Source organism: Cinclus cinclus, chromosome 3, assembly GCF_963662255.1.
Source record: "Cinclus cinclus chromosome 3, bCinCin1.1, whole genome shotgun sequence".
Taxonomy (NCBI): domain Eukaryota; kingdom Metazoa; phylum Chordata; class Aves; order Passeriformes; family Cinclidae; genus Cinclus; species Cinclus cinclus.
Window position 1 is genome coordinate 91753517 of NC_085048.1, and position 16182 is coordinate 91769698.

Genomic DNA, 16182 nt, shown 5'->3' on the forward strand with positions numbered 1-16182 from the left:
ATCTTTTAGCACCATGCAGATATTAGGGTCTTGCTCCCTAAAGAAAGAGTGAGCAAGATTATGGGCAAGATTATACATGCATTCCAGGGCTTTTTGTAAAGTCTGAGAAGGGGAGAGAGGGAGGTCACTTGGCAGGCAGAAAATGGGAAACTGCAACAAGCATAGGGGAGATGAGCTTGAATGAGGCTGTGAAGCTGAGTGATGAGAATGGATTCAAAAGGGAGCAGTAAAGAGAAAGGACAGGAGGTCAGCTAGGAATACTAAACTTATCTTGCATAGGACACCCCATGGCTGTTTGATGAGAATGACTTTGGTGACTGTAGACCTGGATTAGATTCAAATGGAGTCCCCAGAGGTACGAGGCTCTGTGCTAAATTATCAATTCCCATAAGTCCTATGCCTTGCTTTTGCTGCTTTTTTTTCTTAAAAGAGAAAAAAAAAAAAAGTAGGATTGTCTGTTTATTAACATTACCCTTTGCTGGCCAAAATTCCCTATGAAATCTAAGAGTGTGACATAACACTTCTCAGCCAATTCAAATAAAAGACCTTATCTGTGGAAGGAAGTGGGGCTGGAGGGTAGAACGGGGACTGGGGAGTGGCCTTTCTAATTATCAGCTGAAGAATTCCTGTATCTGTAACTGTTAGGCATGACCCTGGGGATTTTAGGAAGCTGGCCTATGACTTCACCAACAAAGAGCATTATCTTGGAGTTGCCTGATACATCCACTTAAGAACACTGGTTAAATGTGAATTAAAATCTAGTAAAATCCAATTAAGCATTTTTAAACTGATATCTAATTTGAAAAACAGCTGTACACATTACCCAACAAATTTCTGCCTCCTCCTTCTTCATTTTTATTTTCTACTTATATATGAAAAAGCATCTGTAGCCTTACTAAAACTTTGCTCTTTAAAGCTGATTTAGTGCAGTCACATAGCTGGGCACAGAGGGAAGAATGTCCCTATATTACATCTTCCTAACAAATTATACTTAATAAGATGAAGCTTTGTGGGGGTTTCTGTTTTGTTTATTTGGTTTTTACAAATTAGAAAACATTCTGTCAGTGGTGTTTTTCTACACTGTCTGGTTAGCTTGATCTCATTGTCACAACTGAAATGCAAATACCAAAAAAAATCACAGAGAAAAGCATAAATATAAACTGCATATAACAACATATATATAGAAACAGCATATGGAGCATTCATGCATATAAATTTTAGTCATTTTAGTCATCAGCATTAAAGCTTTGTCAGGTGGTCACCTATTCTCTCCTAACTGCAGGTGCACACAGAGTAAAGATTACAACTTCCAGAGTGCTGCCCACCACCGTCTTTCTGCCAAAGAATACCATCTTTTAAACCTGTCAAACTGCATCATTCCATTGTGAGGCTTAAGAAAGCTGATTAATCGGTGCAAAATGAACCACCTTCTTTGACATTTACTAGTAGTGGCACACAAGTGCACCACAGGAAAGCAGTCTCACGTGAACAGCTGCAGCCCAAGATGGTAAATGTCCATGCCTTAGATGTTCTGAACATTACATGGTCTGTAGAGATCATTCATGCTCTTAACTAGGTTAGGTGTCTGAAGTCAGACATTGTAAATATCTCTCAAAAGACCTAGTTCTACACGTGTTTTGCCCATCAAAAAAGACTACACAGTGGGTGAAAAATGGACCTTGCACAAGGAGAAGCCCAAAGATAAAATACACGAGATTTTTCCAAATAGGTAACTAATTTATTTGTAGAAGAAATTACCTATTGATCCAGGCACTCTGGCCTAGTCAATCTAGAGTGTGGTTAGGCATTAGACATAACTGTATCAGTGTTTTTACTTCCATCTGGTCCAACAATTTATTGAAAGACAAAATTATGTCAGCTTCATGTAGCACATCGAACTAGGGAGAAAACATGAAAGAAAAAAAAAAAGAAACAAAATAAACTTCTTTGCTGTAACCTTCACTAATTCAAATCACCAGTTGCCTAACAAGATATTAAGACCTCACAGACACCAGACCAACCGTTCCTAACTCACAAGGATTCTTTCCTTCCTGGCAGAGTTCCAGCAGGGTCTAAAGCTATGTTTCTGCAGCTGCCGGAAACATCCAGGAGACACTGAAGTGGTCTTGTTTATGGCAAAGATGGTATAAATAGAAGAGCTGAAGCCTCTCTCTTTCCCTCTCACCATTCCCCTCCAGTTCTATTACCGCAGTACTTTAAAATCAAAGTTGTGCAACAATCCGTTTCATCCTTTCTGCTCTAATTAGGCAATTCTACATGTCTGTCTTGATAGGTGGGGCTTACTGAAGCACTTAATCAGTTTCTGGAGGGGCATCATAGTGCCAATCCAAATGCTTATTTAAACAGAGCTGTAGTGCCAAATCCAGCATATTCTGCAGCAGCATGGAAACAACAGAATCTGTGAGACACAGATTGCCTCACACACTTTTTATAAGCAGCCTTCAGTGTGAAGGGGCACTTGTCCTGTATTCATCCCATGTAAGCTTAACAAGTCTAGAGATTAAAACATGGAAAGCATTTTACTTTACTGGGCTTTCCCAGCAAATGAAACAATTAGAGCAATTCCAGCACAAGCCCTTCCCGAAACTGTGCTAACAAGGCTTTGAATCTTAAAAACTGCATTTAAAATCAAACGATTCATTTGCAAAGCCATCACATACAGCACACAGGTAGTAGGTGGGGATCATTTCATTGAAATTAGAAAGCAAATGTTTCTATACATGAGAGGTCACCAGTTGTTGTATATTAAAATCTTTTCACTGTTAGGCATAATTAAAATACTCTAACAGTGGTTTCAGTAATTTAAACATTGCAGTATTGTTGTAATATTTTTCTAGGCTTCAAGAGTTCACAATTGTTTGGTCCAATCAAATCTGGGAACACTGGAGAAGTTATCACCCATCAAGGTAATTACTTCCAAGTTGAAATAATTACTCCATCAATGTTAATGGTCTTTCAACTTCAATAAAGCACTCACCTGCCGATAATCACAGCTAACCTCTTGCTCTCATGCAATTCCCTCTCTATTTAGCAGGTTATATTACAGCCGTTAGAGTGGTCACTTGTCCTGAACAGCTGCTGAATTTCACTTTGATCATCTGTGAACCATAAAAAAATTAGTCATCTGTGTATGATTTCCCCTAACCCATAAGCCCTTGCAGAGCTAAGGAGATGATCTTTTGGCTGCGTTAGGGCACTGCTGAGCAGCCATCTTGTTTCTGGTGGTGGCCACTTTCCACTGCCTAGCAGCAGCACAGTAGCCTAATTAACTTTTACCCTCCACTGCCGTTTACAGCTTTCACTCATTGCTAAGTAACACATCTTCTGAATTTATGGCATGTTCAGGGATTCCTTCACTTACACTCATCCTCTTTTCTTAGGGTGCACACTATTTCCCAGGTATCTGCAATAGGCATGTATGAAAAAGTTTCACTGGTCTCTCTCCTTGGCATATTTTTTTCTTATTCTTCTGGTTACAATCTTTATTACTTCTATGAGAATGTTGCCATGTACAGCGCTGCATACTGCATTATTGAATAGTCTGTACAGGGAAGTTAATAACTATGTGGTATCGCATCTCTAATGTTGCCAAATGTTCACAGGTCTATGGGAGGAAATAGAAGTGAAGAAGTACACATGAACACATTATGTATTTTAAAATGTAATTAATAGAAAGAAACTAACTCTGGATGCATGATTCCAGATATCTGTAAAAACCTGGATAGTAGGCATGAATATATGGCAGTACTGGCCACTCAAAAATATGTGTGACATATTATTTTTGATATGGAGTTCTTGAACAAGTAAACTATACTTAATATTCTGACTCAGTTTACTTGATATGTAAATTCTGTCTGCTTATAACAACACAATCATGTTGGCCAAAGCCCCATCCTCCTACCCAAGTCTTTATTACTGCTATTCTGCAATATGTCTACAGATTTCCCTGTCACAGCACCTGCCAAGAGAAGCTTGGCCAGTGCAGTTGCATACCATCTCCCCAAATAATGTGAGGGAAGCCAATATGTGTTCTCAACTGTTAGCACAGCTGCATCCAAACCAGAGGCTTTGCTGGGGCAGTGATAGCAGCTGAGAGACGTGTTAATTTTTTTCACCCCAAACTGGCATGGTTATGCAGAAAAAACCAAAAAAGCCATTCAGGATAAGTTTGGCCTGAGAGCCTCACATTGCAAAACACATCGTGAGAAGACCTGTGCACAGGTGCAGGATTTCCCAGGAATACAGGTCTATAATGCTTACACCCATCTTTTGCATCCTCTAACAAGCACATTGCACTTGGCTGAGGTGAATTTAACACACTGAGACCTTGATTCTACATAATAATAATAATTGGGGGGTGCCACGCATAGCAGGCAGTTTTCTTTTTTAACCCTTTCTGGATGCTTTTCTTTCTCCAAGTGTTTTCTAACACCTACGTATTTTTTTGGGTTTTACTCATCTTCCTGGCTTTGAATTCTCCTGCTCCCAATAAACAACCAAACACCTGACATAATTGTCATGGGAAAAACAGCATTACACACCCACAAAAAGTCTATCAAGAAATGTCGAAACCTACCCACAGTTCTACCTCACAGAAACATTCTGAATGCAGCAGTTAAAGAGCTGTGATGCTTTGATGACGTTTGGCAGGCACTCGTTGGCTTTATAATGCAATCAGCTCTGGCTTCTGTGTTCACAAGCTTAAGTCCTAAGTTCACAAGAGTGAGAAGCTTGCTTTGACAATCTAGCCACTTTATGCAGATTTTTGTAAACGAGATCCTACTGCAAATCCATTCTCCTATAAACTCACCTGAATCATGTTAATGTCGAGACACTAAATATGATTCCTGCTTTAGAAGGTTAAAATGAACTGCAAAGACGTAGGAGACACTTGTGCTGCTGTAATCAGTCTTGACTAGACTTTGCTCTGCAAATAACCTGGAATGTCAGTTTAACTCACTGTCACCTAACATTTGTCACTACACTCCTGGCCAAACAAGCTAAGGAAATGGGTGACACTGCTTTTTAACTGTGAAGTGTCAAAATGGCTCACATGTATGTCACTTGCTTCTAATGGTGCAGGATGCCCTCCTTTCATTTCAGGGGTAGCAGCTTTTGCTCTGAGAATTGAGAGCTCATTTTTATCTCCACAGGCAGTATAAAATTTCAAGGGGTCAGTGATTACCCTAAGGTACCAGACAGTCATACCTTTGACATATTAACTCAAATGCATATTAATGGAGAGTAAATAGCTGGATTTGGGAAGGTATAGTGGATAAATCTGTTAAAATGTTTGAAAATCCAGAAGATGCTTCTCATTTGGCTCTGAAAAGGATGGAAATAAAGCCGTCATATAACAGTCTGCAGGGACATTATCAAAAGCTTGATTTGTACCCTACAATGTCACAAGGATTGTATTTCTCCTCTAAGTTTTGGTCAAGCTTTATGTCCTGGGGCAGGCATCCAGGGTGCAACCAACAAGCACAAGGGTGGGATCAGCCACCGTGATTCTAGCTGTGCTTTTCTTTCTGAAATAATCTAATGGGATAAGAATGGAGTCTAACAGATTAAATAAAGGACCAAACTCATTGCTTTCTTAATACTTTAAGTCTTACTTGTAACATGGAAGCTTGTGAGAGAGAATGACTAATGGCATATCCCACGAGGGAGCTCCAATAGAGATGCTTTAGGAGATTAAATGATTTAGCCTAGTACCCATGAAGGCTGTATTTTAAAGGGGCAGAAGTTTAATCATTGGAATTCTAGTTCCTTCAATAAAATTGCATTTTAATTAAAGTATCTCATTCAAAAAGCTAAAGTTAAGGGCATACCAGCAATTTCATGATAAAATTCTGTTTCCAAGCATTTATAACTTTGAAAGTTGGTGTCCAGGTTTTTGCCTGCTGGGATAATTGACCTAACCTCCTGCAGATATTTTTGATAACAGGACTCCATGCATTTCATGTCAATATCTTGATTCAAAGATTTAGCTGTTCTGCTATATTCAGAAAAGGTGGGATTCAGGTCTCAGTTTTTTGGTATAAATCAGCAACAATTCTACTCAGTTAATGCAGCTGCAGCAGCTGAAAGTGAGCGCAACTGATGGAGGAGTTGGAGAAGAGGTGCAAAAAGATTTGTCCCCGAAGAGTAGAATAATATTTTAAATAAAAATGGGTAGCAAATACCAGAACTGACCCATGCTCAAGACAAAGGACTGTGGAAATACCATGCAAGCCAGTTTTGCTGCAATGCTAGTAGAACAGCTATACACATGCTGCCAGAATGTCATTTAGATTCAGGTTAGTGTTTGGGGAAAACAAAGGATTTTGGAGCCAGGAAAATACTGATTCAATAAATAATAGCTTGTTAATCTAAAATGCTTTTAACCGATGCTGTTAAAGAAACACACTGTAGCAAAATTATTTAAAATACCATTTTGGTAGGTTTTATTGCCCACAGTACAACCATCTCGGACATTTTCAGTTGTTGTTGGCATGCTTAGAAGACAATGCAATGCATGACCAGCCAGGTAAATTCTGATGCTCAGCAATACAGTGCATGCTGCTGAAGCAGAGTAGTAGAAGCCCTGGCTTTTCACTGGATTTAAAATCTTAGGTGCATCATCACAATTATAACAGGGATAATTTTTCTTAAGAGGAGTTAAGGGAGCCAAGCACCAAAATACCACTGAATTTTATCATCCAAATCTACTTTTATAAGCCCGGCATGCTGTGCAATGTGAATGCAACTCTTCAGAAGGCAAAAATATATTATTTCTATAACTGAGTTCAGGATTTGTTCTCCTTTTCAGAAAAAGGTACACTACAAACTTAATCCATTTAGGAAGGTAGACACAAAACTGCTCTGAAATAATCAAGTGTAAGATTACCAAGCTGGGAACTTCTTCCACCATGTCATGTAGAAGTGCATGCATTTGCCTGAGGAAGCTACTCAAGGGTTACTACCAGGTATTCCAGGGAAAGCTTTTTAGGATCCTACTTGAATTGTCAACCAAATACTTCAAAATTGGGATAATAGAGAATTCAGGGGATTTCTGGGGTTTTTCAATACTAACATGGACTACACAGATAATTTAGGGAAAATTCTAGGTTTATGAACTTGTGGTGGCACTGCTGAGGAAACTGAATTTTACTATAACCTCCTTAAACTTTTAAAATTTATTTTCAGAAGACAACCAAGTAGACCAGCTGTCCTAATATACAGCAGTTCAGTCCAACTGTCTAAAAGCTGCTTTGCTATAGAAAGACTAGAATGCAGTATACAGGGGGGGGGGAACAGTGGTAAATGCACAAAACAATTTCTGTCACTGGTTTACACAATGTTGTTAGTCAGTTCACAAAACAGTGCCCTTTCCCCAGTCTGTCCCTTCACATAGTGAATAGAAACAGGAAAAGAAAGGGAAGGGAAAGCCAGATCAGCAGTGCAAAGTAACATTCTAATATAAGTACGTGAATTGGAAATAAAAGTAGAACTGCTTTTATTACTGATGAATTATGAGGGGAACATGCAAATGGGTTGCATATATGAACTATGTAATTACTAATTAATTCGTTCACTTTATGATTCCAACTGAAATAAAAAATAGAATTCTATACGAGGAGGAGTGATATTGCTGTTCTTTATGCAGGTTCTGTGAAACTATTTTGTCAGTCAGACAAAAAATTCAGGACAATATTTTCAGAGCAAGTCTGACAAATGCATGTGCTTAATTCCTCCAGACATGACACATCCATGCTTTTGAATAATCTACCTGCCTCAACCAGAAATCCAATATTAACATGAACTGTTTCAGTCCACATTGGACCAAACACAAAACTTAAACCAACAAAACAACAGGTAATTGGAAACCCCGCTTTTCTAACCAGCGGCAAGGGAAATTTTAATATGCAACAGAGATCGAAGCAGAGTAAAAACCTCTTAAAACTGGTTTTGTGGTCCAGTTCTTACCATTACGGTGAGTGCAGTGACAGCTGGGGTGCTAAATGTTGGGTCTCTGTGTTTTTCTTGATAGACTACTCGGTACAGAGAGATGACACCATTGGGGGAGATTGGCTGGGTCCAGTTCAACCGCACTGAGTACGCGCCTGTGGCTTGTGCCCAAGGGGCCCCCAAGCCCCACGGGGAAGCCTCCAGAGTCTGGGTTGAAGCCCACAGGCTGTCCACAGACCCCATGGAATTTTGAGATCTGGCACGGTACTCATAGAGAGTAAAAGGCTGGAGAGCATCGGACGCGTCAATGAATTCCAAAGGTCCTTCAGTCCAGATAAACAAAAGCAGCTCTTCTTGACTGCCCACAGGACGTCTAGAATTAAATCAAAAGCAGTGTTTTTAAAATAGAAAATAGCTTTAGCTGTCCCATAATAGTTGATCCTAAATGTCCAAGTTCAACTTGTACCTCAGAAAAATAAAGAAATTATTTCTTAAATACACACACACACACACAGAAGGAACTGACTAACTATCTTTGCATCTTAAAAGCATTTCCCTGAACTTGTGTTAGGTGCTGAGTAGTGAAGAAGAGATTTTTGAGGAAACCGATTCTTCTTTATCTAGAAGAATACTATAAAACATGTCAAACAAGTGTGCTGTCACAGTCCAGGGCAGCAGAGTAGCAACACAACAGCATGTTATCCTAGGAGAGAACACGCTACAAACGAGACTTTCAGAACTTAGAACATGAAATTTTAAATCTATCTGTAGTTGCTAAGCAATGACTTGAATTGCAATACGGGTGCAAGTGCTAGGCATTTCTGAAAATCAATCCTTTTACAGAGGTACTCATCTCAGAATCCCTCATTTATGGAAAACTCATGACCAGTTTACTGGAGTAAAATGTTACCTAGTGAATAAGGAATAAATATTCTATCATGTCCTCAAAACTAAAGCTGCGCTCTTTCAAAATCTGGTTTGCTCACACTAAATACCCCATTTTTTCTTGCAAATTGAATAAGTAATCCCTTGTGCATAAACTTAGCTGAATTTGCAGGTCCACCACAAATCCTCATTAAAATATCACACGTAGTGTTCTCTATCATAAACTAAATATTTTTTCCAACACTGTTTTTGTTTAAAAATGCAAACCTAAGATATATGAAGAAAATTCACTTTATTAGTTTTTGGTGCAATATTGTTTTCTTTTTGTACATATGTACATATATGTGTATATATATATATATCTGTATATATAGATACACACTTGCATATACATATAAATGTATATATATAGTATTATTACTGCAGATATGCTTGCCTTGGACCTGGTGATATTCTAAGTACCAGAGATTACAGATGATCCTCAGCCCCTTTGTAATATTGCCCCTTCTTCCATATAATTTACAACAGTTTTAATAAGTTGAGCACTCATCTTCAAAACAGAGTTATCACATCAATTCTTTCACTTGGCATAAAAATGTTTGTGTGAAATTAAGTTGGTTACATTTAAACACTGTGATAAATCTCAGTGATGGTTGGGTTGTACTGCACGTGAATTTAAGTATTTCTCTTACTCTTCACAGGAACCTTGGCTTTTGCAGAACATAAAAGCACTTTCACCCTCCATGCCAACAACAAAAATCCAAATTATATTATCTGCCACTTTTATTGCAAGTAGGGCAAATTTGCAGAAGTAAAATTGGTTTGTCTGGCTACTGAGTGTCATCATCACTACACACACACACAGAAGCTGAAGAACATTTCTTTGGCAAAAGAAAAATCAGTGTTTCAAAGAACGCTGTTGAATTTTATCTTGTTAGGTCAAACCAGGAATTAATTTAAAAATAAAAAAGCATTGATTTTTTTAAAACTGATAATCTTAGCTGATTGTAATAATATATTCCCAGGAATTAGCATGCAAATATGAAGAACATAATGAATGCAAGTGTGTACACAGCTGTTTATTCATCCTTTGTGTATATGCATATATAAGGCAGGAAAGAAGACATTTTCTCATACTGAAACTCAGTAAGTTTTGCTAAATTCTGAGGTAAGACAATTATATGGACACTGTTTAGTTTACAAGCATTAAAGTGTGTTGAGGTACAATATCTCTATCATAGTGAAAGTGGAAAATTGTAAGATATGTTTATACTGAGGATTGGTTGGCAGAACTGGGCAAAGAGTGGCAGGTAGAAGAAGCAGGAGAGGTTCCCTAGAAATTTTTGATCTCTCTGTAAAAGTCAGGGTCCAAAATTTTCCATTGTCTCCAAAACTCTGGTAACAATTTTTAATACAATTGCCTATGCTCTGTTATAATGGCAAGTTAGGCTTCCTGCAGAAGTCTCCCTCAGATGCTGTTCACTGACGTAATGCAAGGCATATAATTTTGAAAGGTGAATCATTACTATGTCTTTCTCCTGCACCTAAAAATATAGTTCTTTTCTCTTTGTACCCAAAAACATGGCTAAATAAATCTCTGTAAATAAGGGAAAAGAGTGTAAATTTTAATGCAAGAAAGTCACATTTAATGTGTCTTGCTAACCAAACAGTATGGAACTCAAATGAATACATAAATTTATGTTTTATAAATATTCTAAATCTGTGATAAACATTTTTTTCACACTGAATGATCAAATATGCCACCAAGCTGATTCACAGGCAAAGCTGTACAATGTAGCCTGGTTAAGTATTTAGATCTTATTACTGCTGACTATTTAATGAATGAAACTTAGGTTAGATAAATGGTTCCATCTGTATGGCTAAAAACCAGAATATCTTCATGTATGAATAAACTTTGAACAGAAGTGGTTGAACAATCAGTAATCATTTCAGTCATCTTGAGATTTAAGATTCAGCTGCTCATTTAACTGGAAGTATTCCTTGTGTACAATGAGCTGCAAAGGAAAATAACATTGCCAAGAGCTGGAAGCCATCTCTTAATCTGCATAGTCTGATTTGCTGCTTACATTCATTTCAAAGATGTTCAGATAGTTATTTTTATAAGGGCAAATTCTCCCTGCCCCAGTGCCAATCTGAGGCAGATGACATAAGGAGGAGGATATAATCTCCTTTGTGACAGATAACTCCAGAGCTGTGCTGCAGCAACACCGACTGCAGCGCTCGCCCCCCGGCTTCCCTGTGTGCACAGCAAATCCCCGTGGTCTCGAGGGTCAAACCAGAATTATTCCTCACATGTTTACCTTTCACCATACAACTGAATTGCATGTTTTAGCACTGCTTTCCTTACCAGAGTGGTAGTGAGTTATTTTTAGGAATGCTGAGAAGTCTTGGGGTAAAATTCAAACAATTGGGGAATCACATTGTCAAATGTGGGGGAACAATGCAACATTAACAATGCTCCCCCTCTGAAATTTCACATTTAATGAAACAAAGAAACCTCACTTACATTTGTATTCAACAAATCTACACTAATATAGCTTTCATGATATGGGGTATTTTTTTTTTTACATGAGTCCTGATGCAAAAAAAAAAACCAACAACAAAAGAACAGAAGGAATTTGAAGTTATTGCATGTAATATACTAGTTTAGATTGGGTATTAGATCAATTACAGGTATAAATAAAAGCCTTCAGGACCTCTTGTATTCAATGACACAAGCATCCATTGGGATTCCTACATTAAACCATCCAGTAACATATGTTCCTTGGAAGCTGTCTTGGGTACAACTCATGGTTAAGGGTATACGGTTAAGCAATGAATTAATCATAAAGAGTCAATCTGGAAGCCTCTGCACTGCAAGTCAAAACAGCCACTGAGACATGTCTTCTGTCTTAAATTGTCTCTTGATTTTTCTGCTACAGTTTCACCAACAGGACCGCTTAGCTAACGAGAGCTACATTTCAATCTCACAAATATATACTAAATAATATAATCTTATCGGGCAAGATGTAGACAGTTTGACAGAAAAATTCAGATGCTCCCTTAAGGAAGTTACCAGCCAAAATACTTCTAATTTTTACAGGCAATATGTCTGTAAGGGCCATCTCATGTGCCTCCTACACAGGCACATGTTGTCCCGTTAATCAATAGAGATAGCTCATGTGACCTATAACTTACTAAAATGCAGCAACAAACATATATAATCTATTTTCATAGTATTATTTTTTTTTTCAGAGTAGCAACCTCTGTGGTTGGCAGAGCAATGTTAAGCCATGATGAATGGGAGCAGAACTAGATTAGATGATCATCTCATGAACCAGACCTTTTCTCATTCACAAACTTTTTTCTAAGTGGTCCTTGCTAGAAAAAATTAAAAGCCTCAGATATGTGTTTAAAGCTGCTTTATGAATAAAAAAAAATTATCACCATCTCCTATATCATAAAATAACATTTGAATTTTCTGGTTTCTAGCAAAATGGCTGCAAACTTGGGAGTAGTTTTTTGATGTTAGAGGAAAGCACGAGTCCTGCCACTTTAATGCAGAGATTGCACACACACTAGGTCCCCAGGCATTCCAGGTTTTGAGTTAAATGAATTTATTTTGGTGGTGATGCAGTAAGGAAGAGGCACATACTGAAGAAGAAATTACATTCCATAACCTCCCATAGAAATAATGCAGTCTTGCTGCTATAACAATGTAAGGCCATGTGTGGCTACAAAATGAAAAAGAACTATGTGCTTACATCCCATTTCTGATTTTTTTGCAGCTATCTGAGAAAGATTTGATATTGTTGTTGTCTAAGCACATTTAAACTTCAGCTGAAATAACTGCCAAGTGATTCATGCCTATGTAGGTGAATATACCGATTGTATCTGGAGCCCCAGTGCGCCATTTTCATTTCACTTTAAATAAAAAACAAAATGTATCTGTGTCAGTCAGTGCCCTTCTGCTGTACTCAGAGGTATCAAACAGGCTACAATTATGATTGTGAAGTGATTGTGTCACATTGGAGGAAGGTTTATTGCTTTTGAGTCTGCTAGGCAGTAACACATTCTGTTTCATATTACTCTTTATATCATTGTTTGGCTGTGACTAGAATAATCAAATGCCATCAAATGCTGTCAAATTCAATTTACAGTATTTTTCACTGAAGCAGGCTTTCTGCATTATATTTCCTGTTTTCCCTTTCTATGGTTGCCATGGAATAGCAGCGGTAATCATCAGCTTTATTTACAAAACCAACAGAGTGAAGACATGTCTTGGGCTATAACATACACTTTATTCCTCTTTATACAGGGGAGGGACTTGGGTTTTTTGATCAGACAGTTAAAAAAAGGCAAACAAAAGGGTATTTCAATACAGCAGGAATTTTTGGAGACTACTAACATCTTTAAGGCCAAAGTGAATTTATATTAATTATCACTGAGGATTCCAAAAGGTAATTGGATTTCCCGTCTTCTCAGTCACACCTTTAATATAATTAAAAGTCCCAAACTCTTTGTGGGAGGCTAGGATCAGCCCAGCATGTGTTTGCCACACATACTTAAGAGCTGGAAAACCCAGGAACTTCAGAGTTTAAATCCCTCTCAAATACATGGCTTGAATTTTATATTCTCTGACTTCAGAAGTCATTCAAGAAGGTAGCTTCAGTGAGTTTTTAACAGTCAACAGGCACAGCAGAGATCAGCGCTCTGTAGTTTAACACTGCCCTAAACGCAGCTCTCTCTACAGAAAAAACCCTCACACAGGGCTCAGGAAACTCCTCATAGGAAGTGAGAAGGTATCAGTCAACAACCACAGGGCAGATGAACACAAACACCAAGGTACATGAACAGATGTACCGTAATCACTGTCCACATTACTTACTTAGGAACATAAATTATCTTGAAAAATTGTCCTGCTTTAGGAACCAAGATACCTTTTTCTGCTTTTAAAAATCTCAAATTTGGTGAATTACTCCTGTTTCCATTACAAAATTCTCAACTGTCTATCAGAGAACATTGAAGTTTGTACCTACTGGTCTGGGTAAGCACAGTACAAGTATCTATCCTACAAACTTTTTCTAAGATTTTTGCTCCCTTGAATTTTTAGAATGTAGTTCAGGAAGACGATTCATATTTCAGTTCATATTCCCAACACGGCCATCCATAGATCAGCTTCATACCTTAGCATTTGAAAGGTAGTATCATATTTTTTCTACACCTTTATTCACCTTCCAAAAAATCAAGGAATAAAGAAAGGAACCATTTAGTAGGATTAAGAATCTGAGGTGATAAGGGCATTTACCTGTAGACAAAGTAGTTAGTAATTACACCATTTGGTTTCCTGGGTGGTGCCCATTTCACTTCTATAAGTGCAGGTCCAATTGCTTTAACAACAGGTGGGCTCAGTTCTCTGGGAGGTGCTTCAGCAGTTCTTGAATACGTTTGACCACCCACTCCACACCCACCTACAGAATGAGAAGTCTGTGTAGGGATCAGAGCTTTCTCCTCAACAAAAAATACATTACAAGCAAATGATTGTCAAGCAAAGAAACTGCTGGTAGAAATGGTGTCTCATTTCACCTCGTTTCATTGTGAAATATTCATCTAAAGTACCACAACTCTTCCGATTAATTACTCCTGATTTTTAGCAGTGAGAGTGAGAAGCAAATTGTTTCCAAACTATCATTTTAGAAATACTTATTTCAATAGATTTTTGAAAAATTCTATCAAAGTAAGGGAATTTCTAATTTTTGGGCTCTTCTCTCCCGTCTTTATGATCATCACTTCTTGTTGGTGACTAGTTACAGAACTCAGAACTAGTTACTGATTCAGTTCTGTACATCCATTGTCAAAGATCTTTAACCTGCTTGTGAAGAGCTTTTAATAAAGTGGCACATATTACCTAAAATGCATATTTTAAACCTCCATTTGATAAATTCATGGTATATGGAGAAATACATACATGATACATGGAGAAATATTTAATGCTTCATTCAGTGCTAGGCTTCCTTTTTACTAGGTAAACATTTGACTCCAATGTAAAATAATTTCATCTGTCTTTCAGAGTTGAATCTACCTGGAAAATCCCCTCCAGTCACATAGACAAGTGTTTTAAATTGCCTTACCACTCTGGCATGCTTGTATTCTTATCTCATATAGGGTGTAGGGATCCAGGCCATCGACAAAGGCAAAATGTGCACGTCCTACTGGCTTCACCAGCAGAGTGGGACTGCTCGCATTTAGCAGGATGTTGTATTCCAATGGCACATTGACAATGAATATCCCTGTTGTGAAACAGAGAGGAACCAGTGATTATCTGAAACACTAACAACAGTGCAGAACAACTTCAAAGAGCCATTCATCACATGCAATTTTAAATGTAAGCCCCCTCTGGAGGTTTTTCCAACTGCCTCTTTTGAAAACTACCAATCGTTTAAATATAAACTGAAACAGATCCATCTGCAGATTATAAGTGGAAGACAGACATTATGGTTCTTAGGTAAGAATCAAAATTCAATTCAATGCGTGTTTTGCAATTGCCACTTCTGGGAAGACCGACCTTATGACTTGGAACCAGGCAGCTTTTATGCATTTTGGAGGAGTAACAGCTACTAAGCACTGCTGTTTGAATAGTCTTATGATCAAACAAGTGAATTGCAATCATTCAGCAAATTATGCCTTTTTAGCCCAACAGCAGTAGCTGAGTGTAGGTTCTTAGCCTGCTTCACCAGTAGAGTACAATACAATAGCTTGAGACAAGAAACATATAATTTTAAATGATGAAAAAACAAACTGTTCAGTTTTTGTTAGAAAAAGAACCTCTCCTTTTTCAGTATTTGAATTCAAACATTTCCCCCATCTATTCCTATTCCCATGCTGTCAGTTCTTAATTTTCTAGTTTTCTTGAGAAGCTGAAAAACTCAGTTCCTTAAGAAGAACAAACTAAGCCATACACCATCCCTTTAGAACAACAGGAAGATGTTCCTAGATGCTCTCTTTTCTTCTTCCACATGGGCATGTCTAAGGGTTTTGGTTGATTGGTTGGTGGTTTTGTTCGATTTTTGGTTTCCTTGGGCAGTATTTTTTATTAGGAAATGGGCTGTAGGCTTCTAACTTTTTGTCCACTATGGACTGGTCTGTGCAGACAGCAGCAATCTCATAAAACCAAGAGAATGACCAAAGAAGAGTTTGTATAAAGTGTGTTTCCTTCATTCTGCAGTCACATAAGGAACAGCCTTAAGAAAGGACAAAGTACAGACTAGACAAGGCTCCTTTCTGAGATGAGCCAAGATATATCTGATAACTAAAAGCACATTTCTC

General features: G+C 37.9%; 1 protein-coding gene across 1 annotated transcript in view; it reads right to left on the reverse strand.

Annotated features, from left to right (window-relative positions):
• The window catches only part of USH2A (usherin), a 374892-nt gene that overhangs the window by 44090 nt on the left and 314620 nt on the right, over nucleotides 1–16182 (reverse strand). The window contains exons 58-60 of the mRNA XM_062490428.1: nucleotides 14988–15146; nucleotides 14165–14327; nucleotides 7990–8344 (exon numbers count right to left, since the gene is read on the reverse strand). Coding sequence (XP_062346412.1) covers nucleotides 7990–8344; nucleotides 14165–14327; nucleotides 14988–15146 — 677 coding nt within the window. The remainder of the gene's footprint in view (nucleotides 1–7989; nucleotides 8345–14164; nucleotides 14328–14987; nucleotides 15147–16182) is intronic.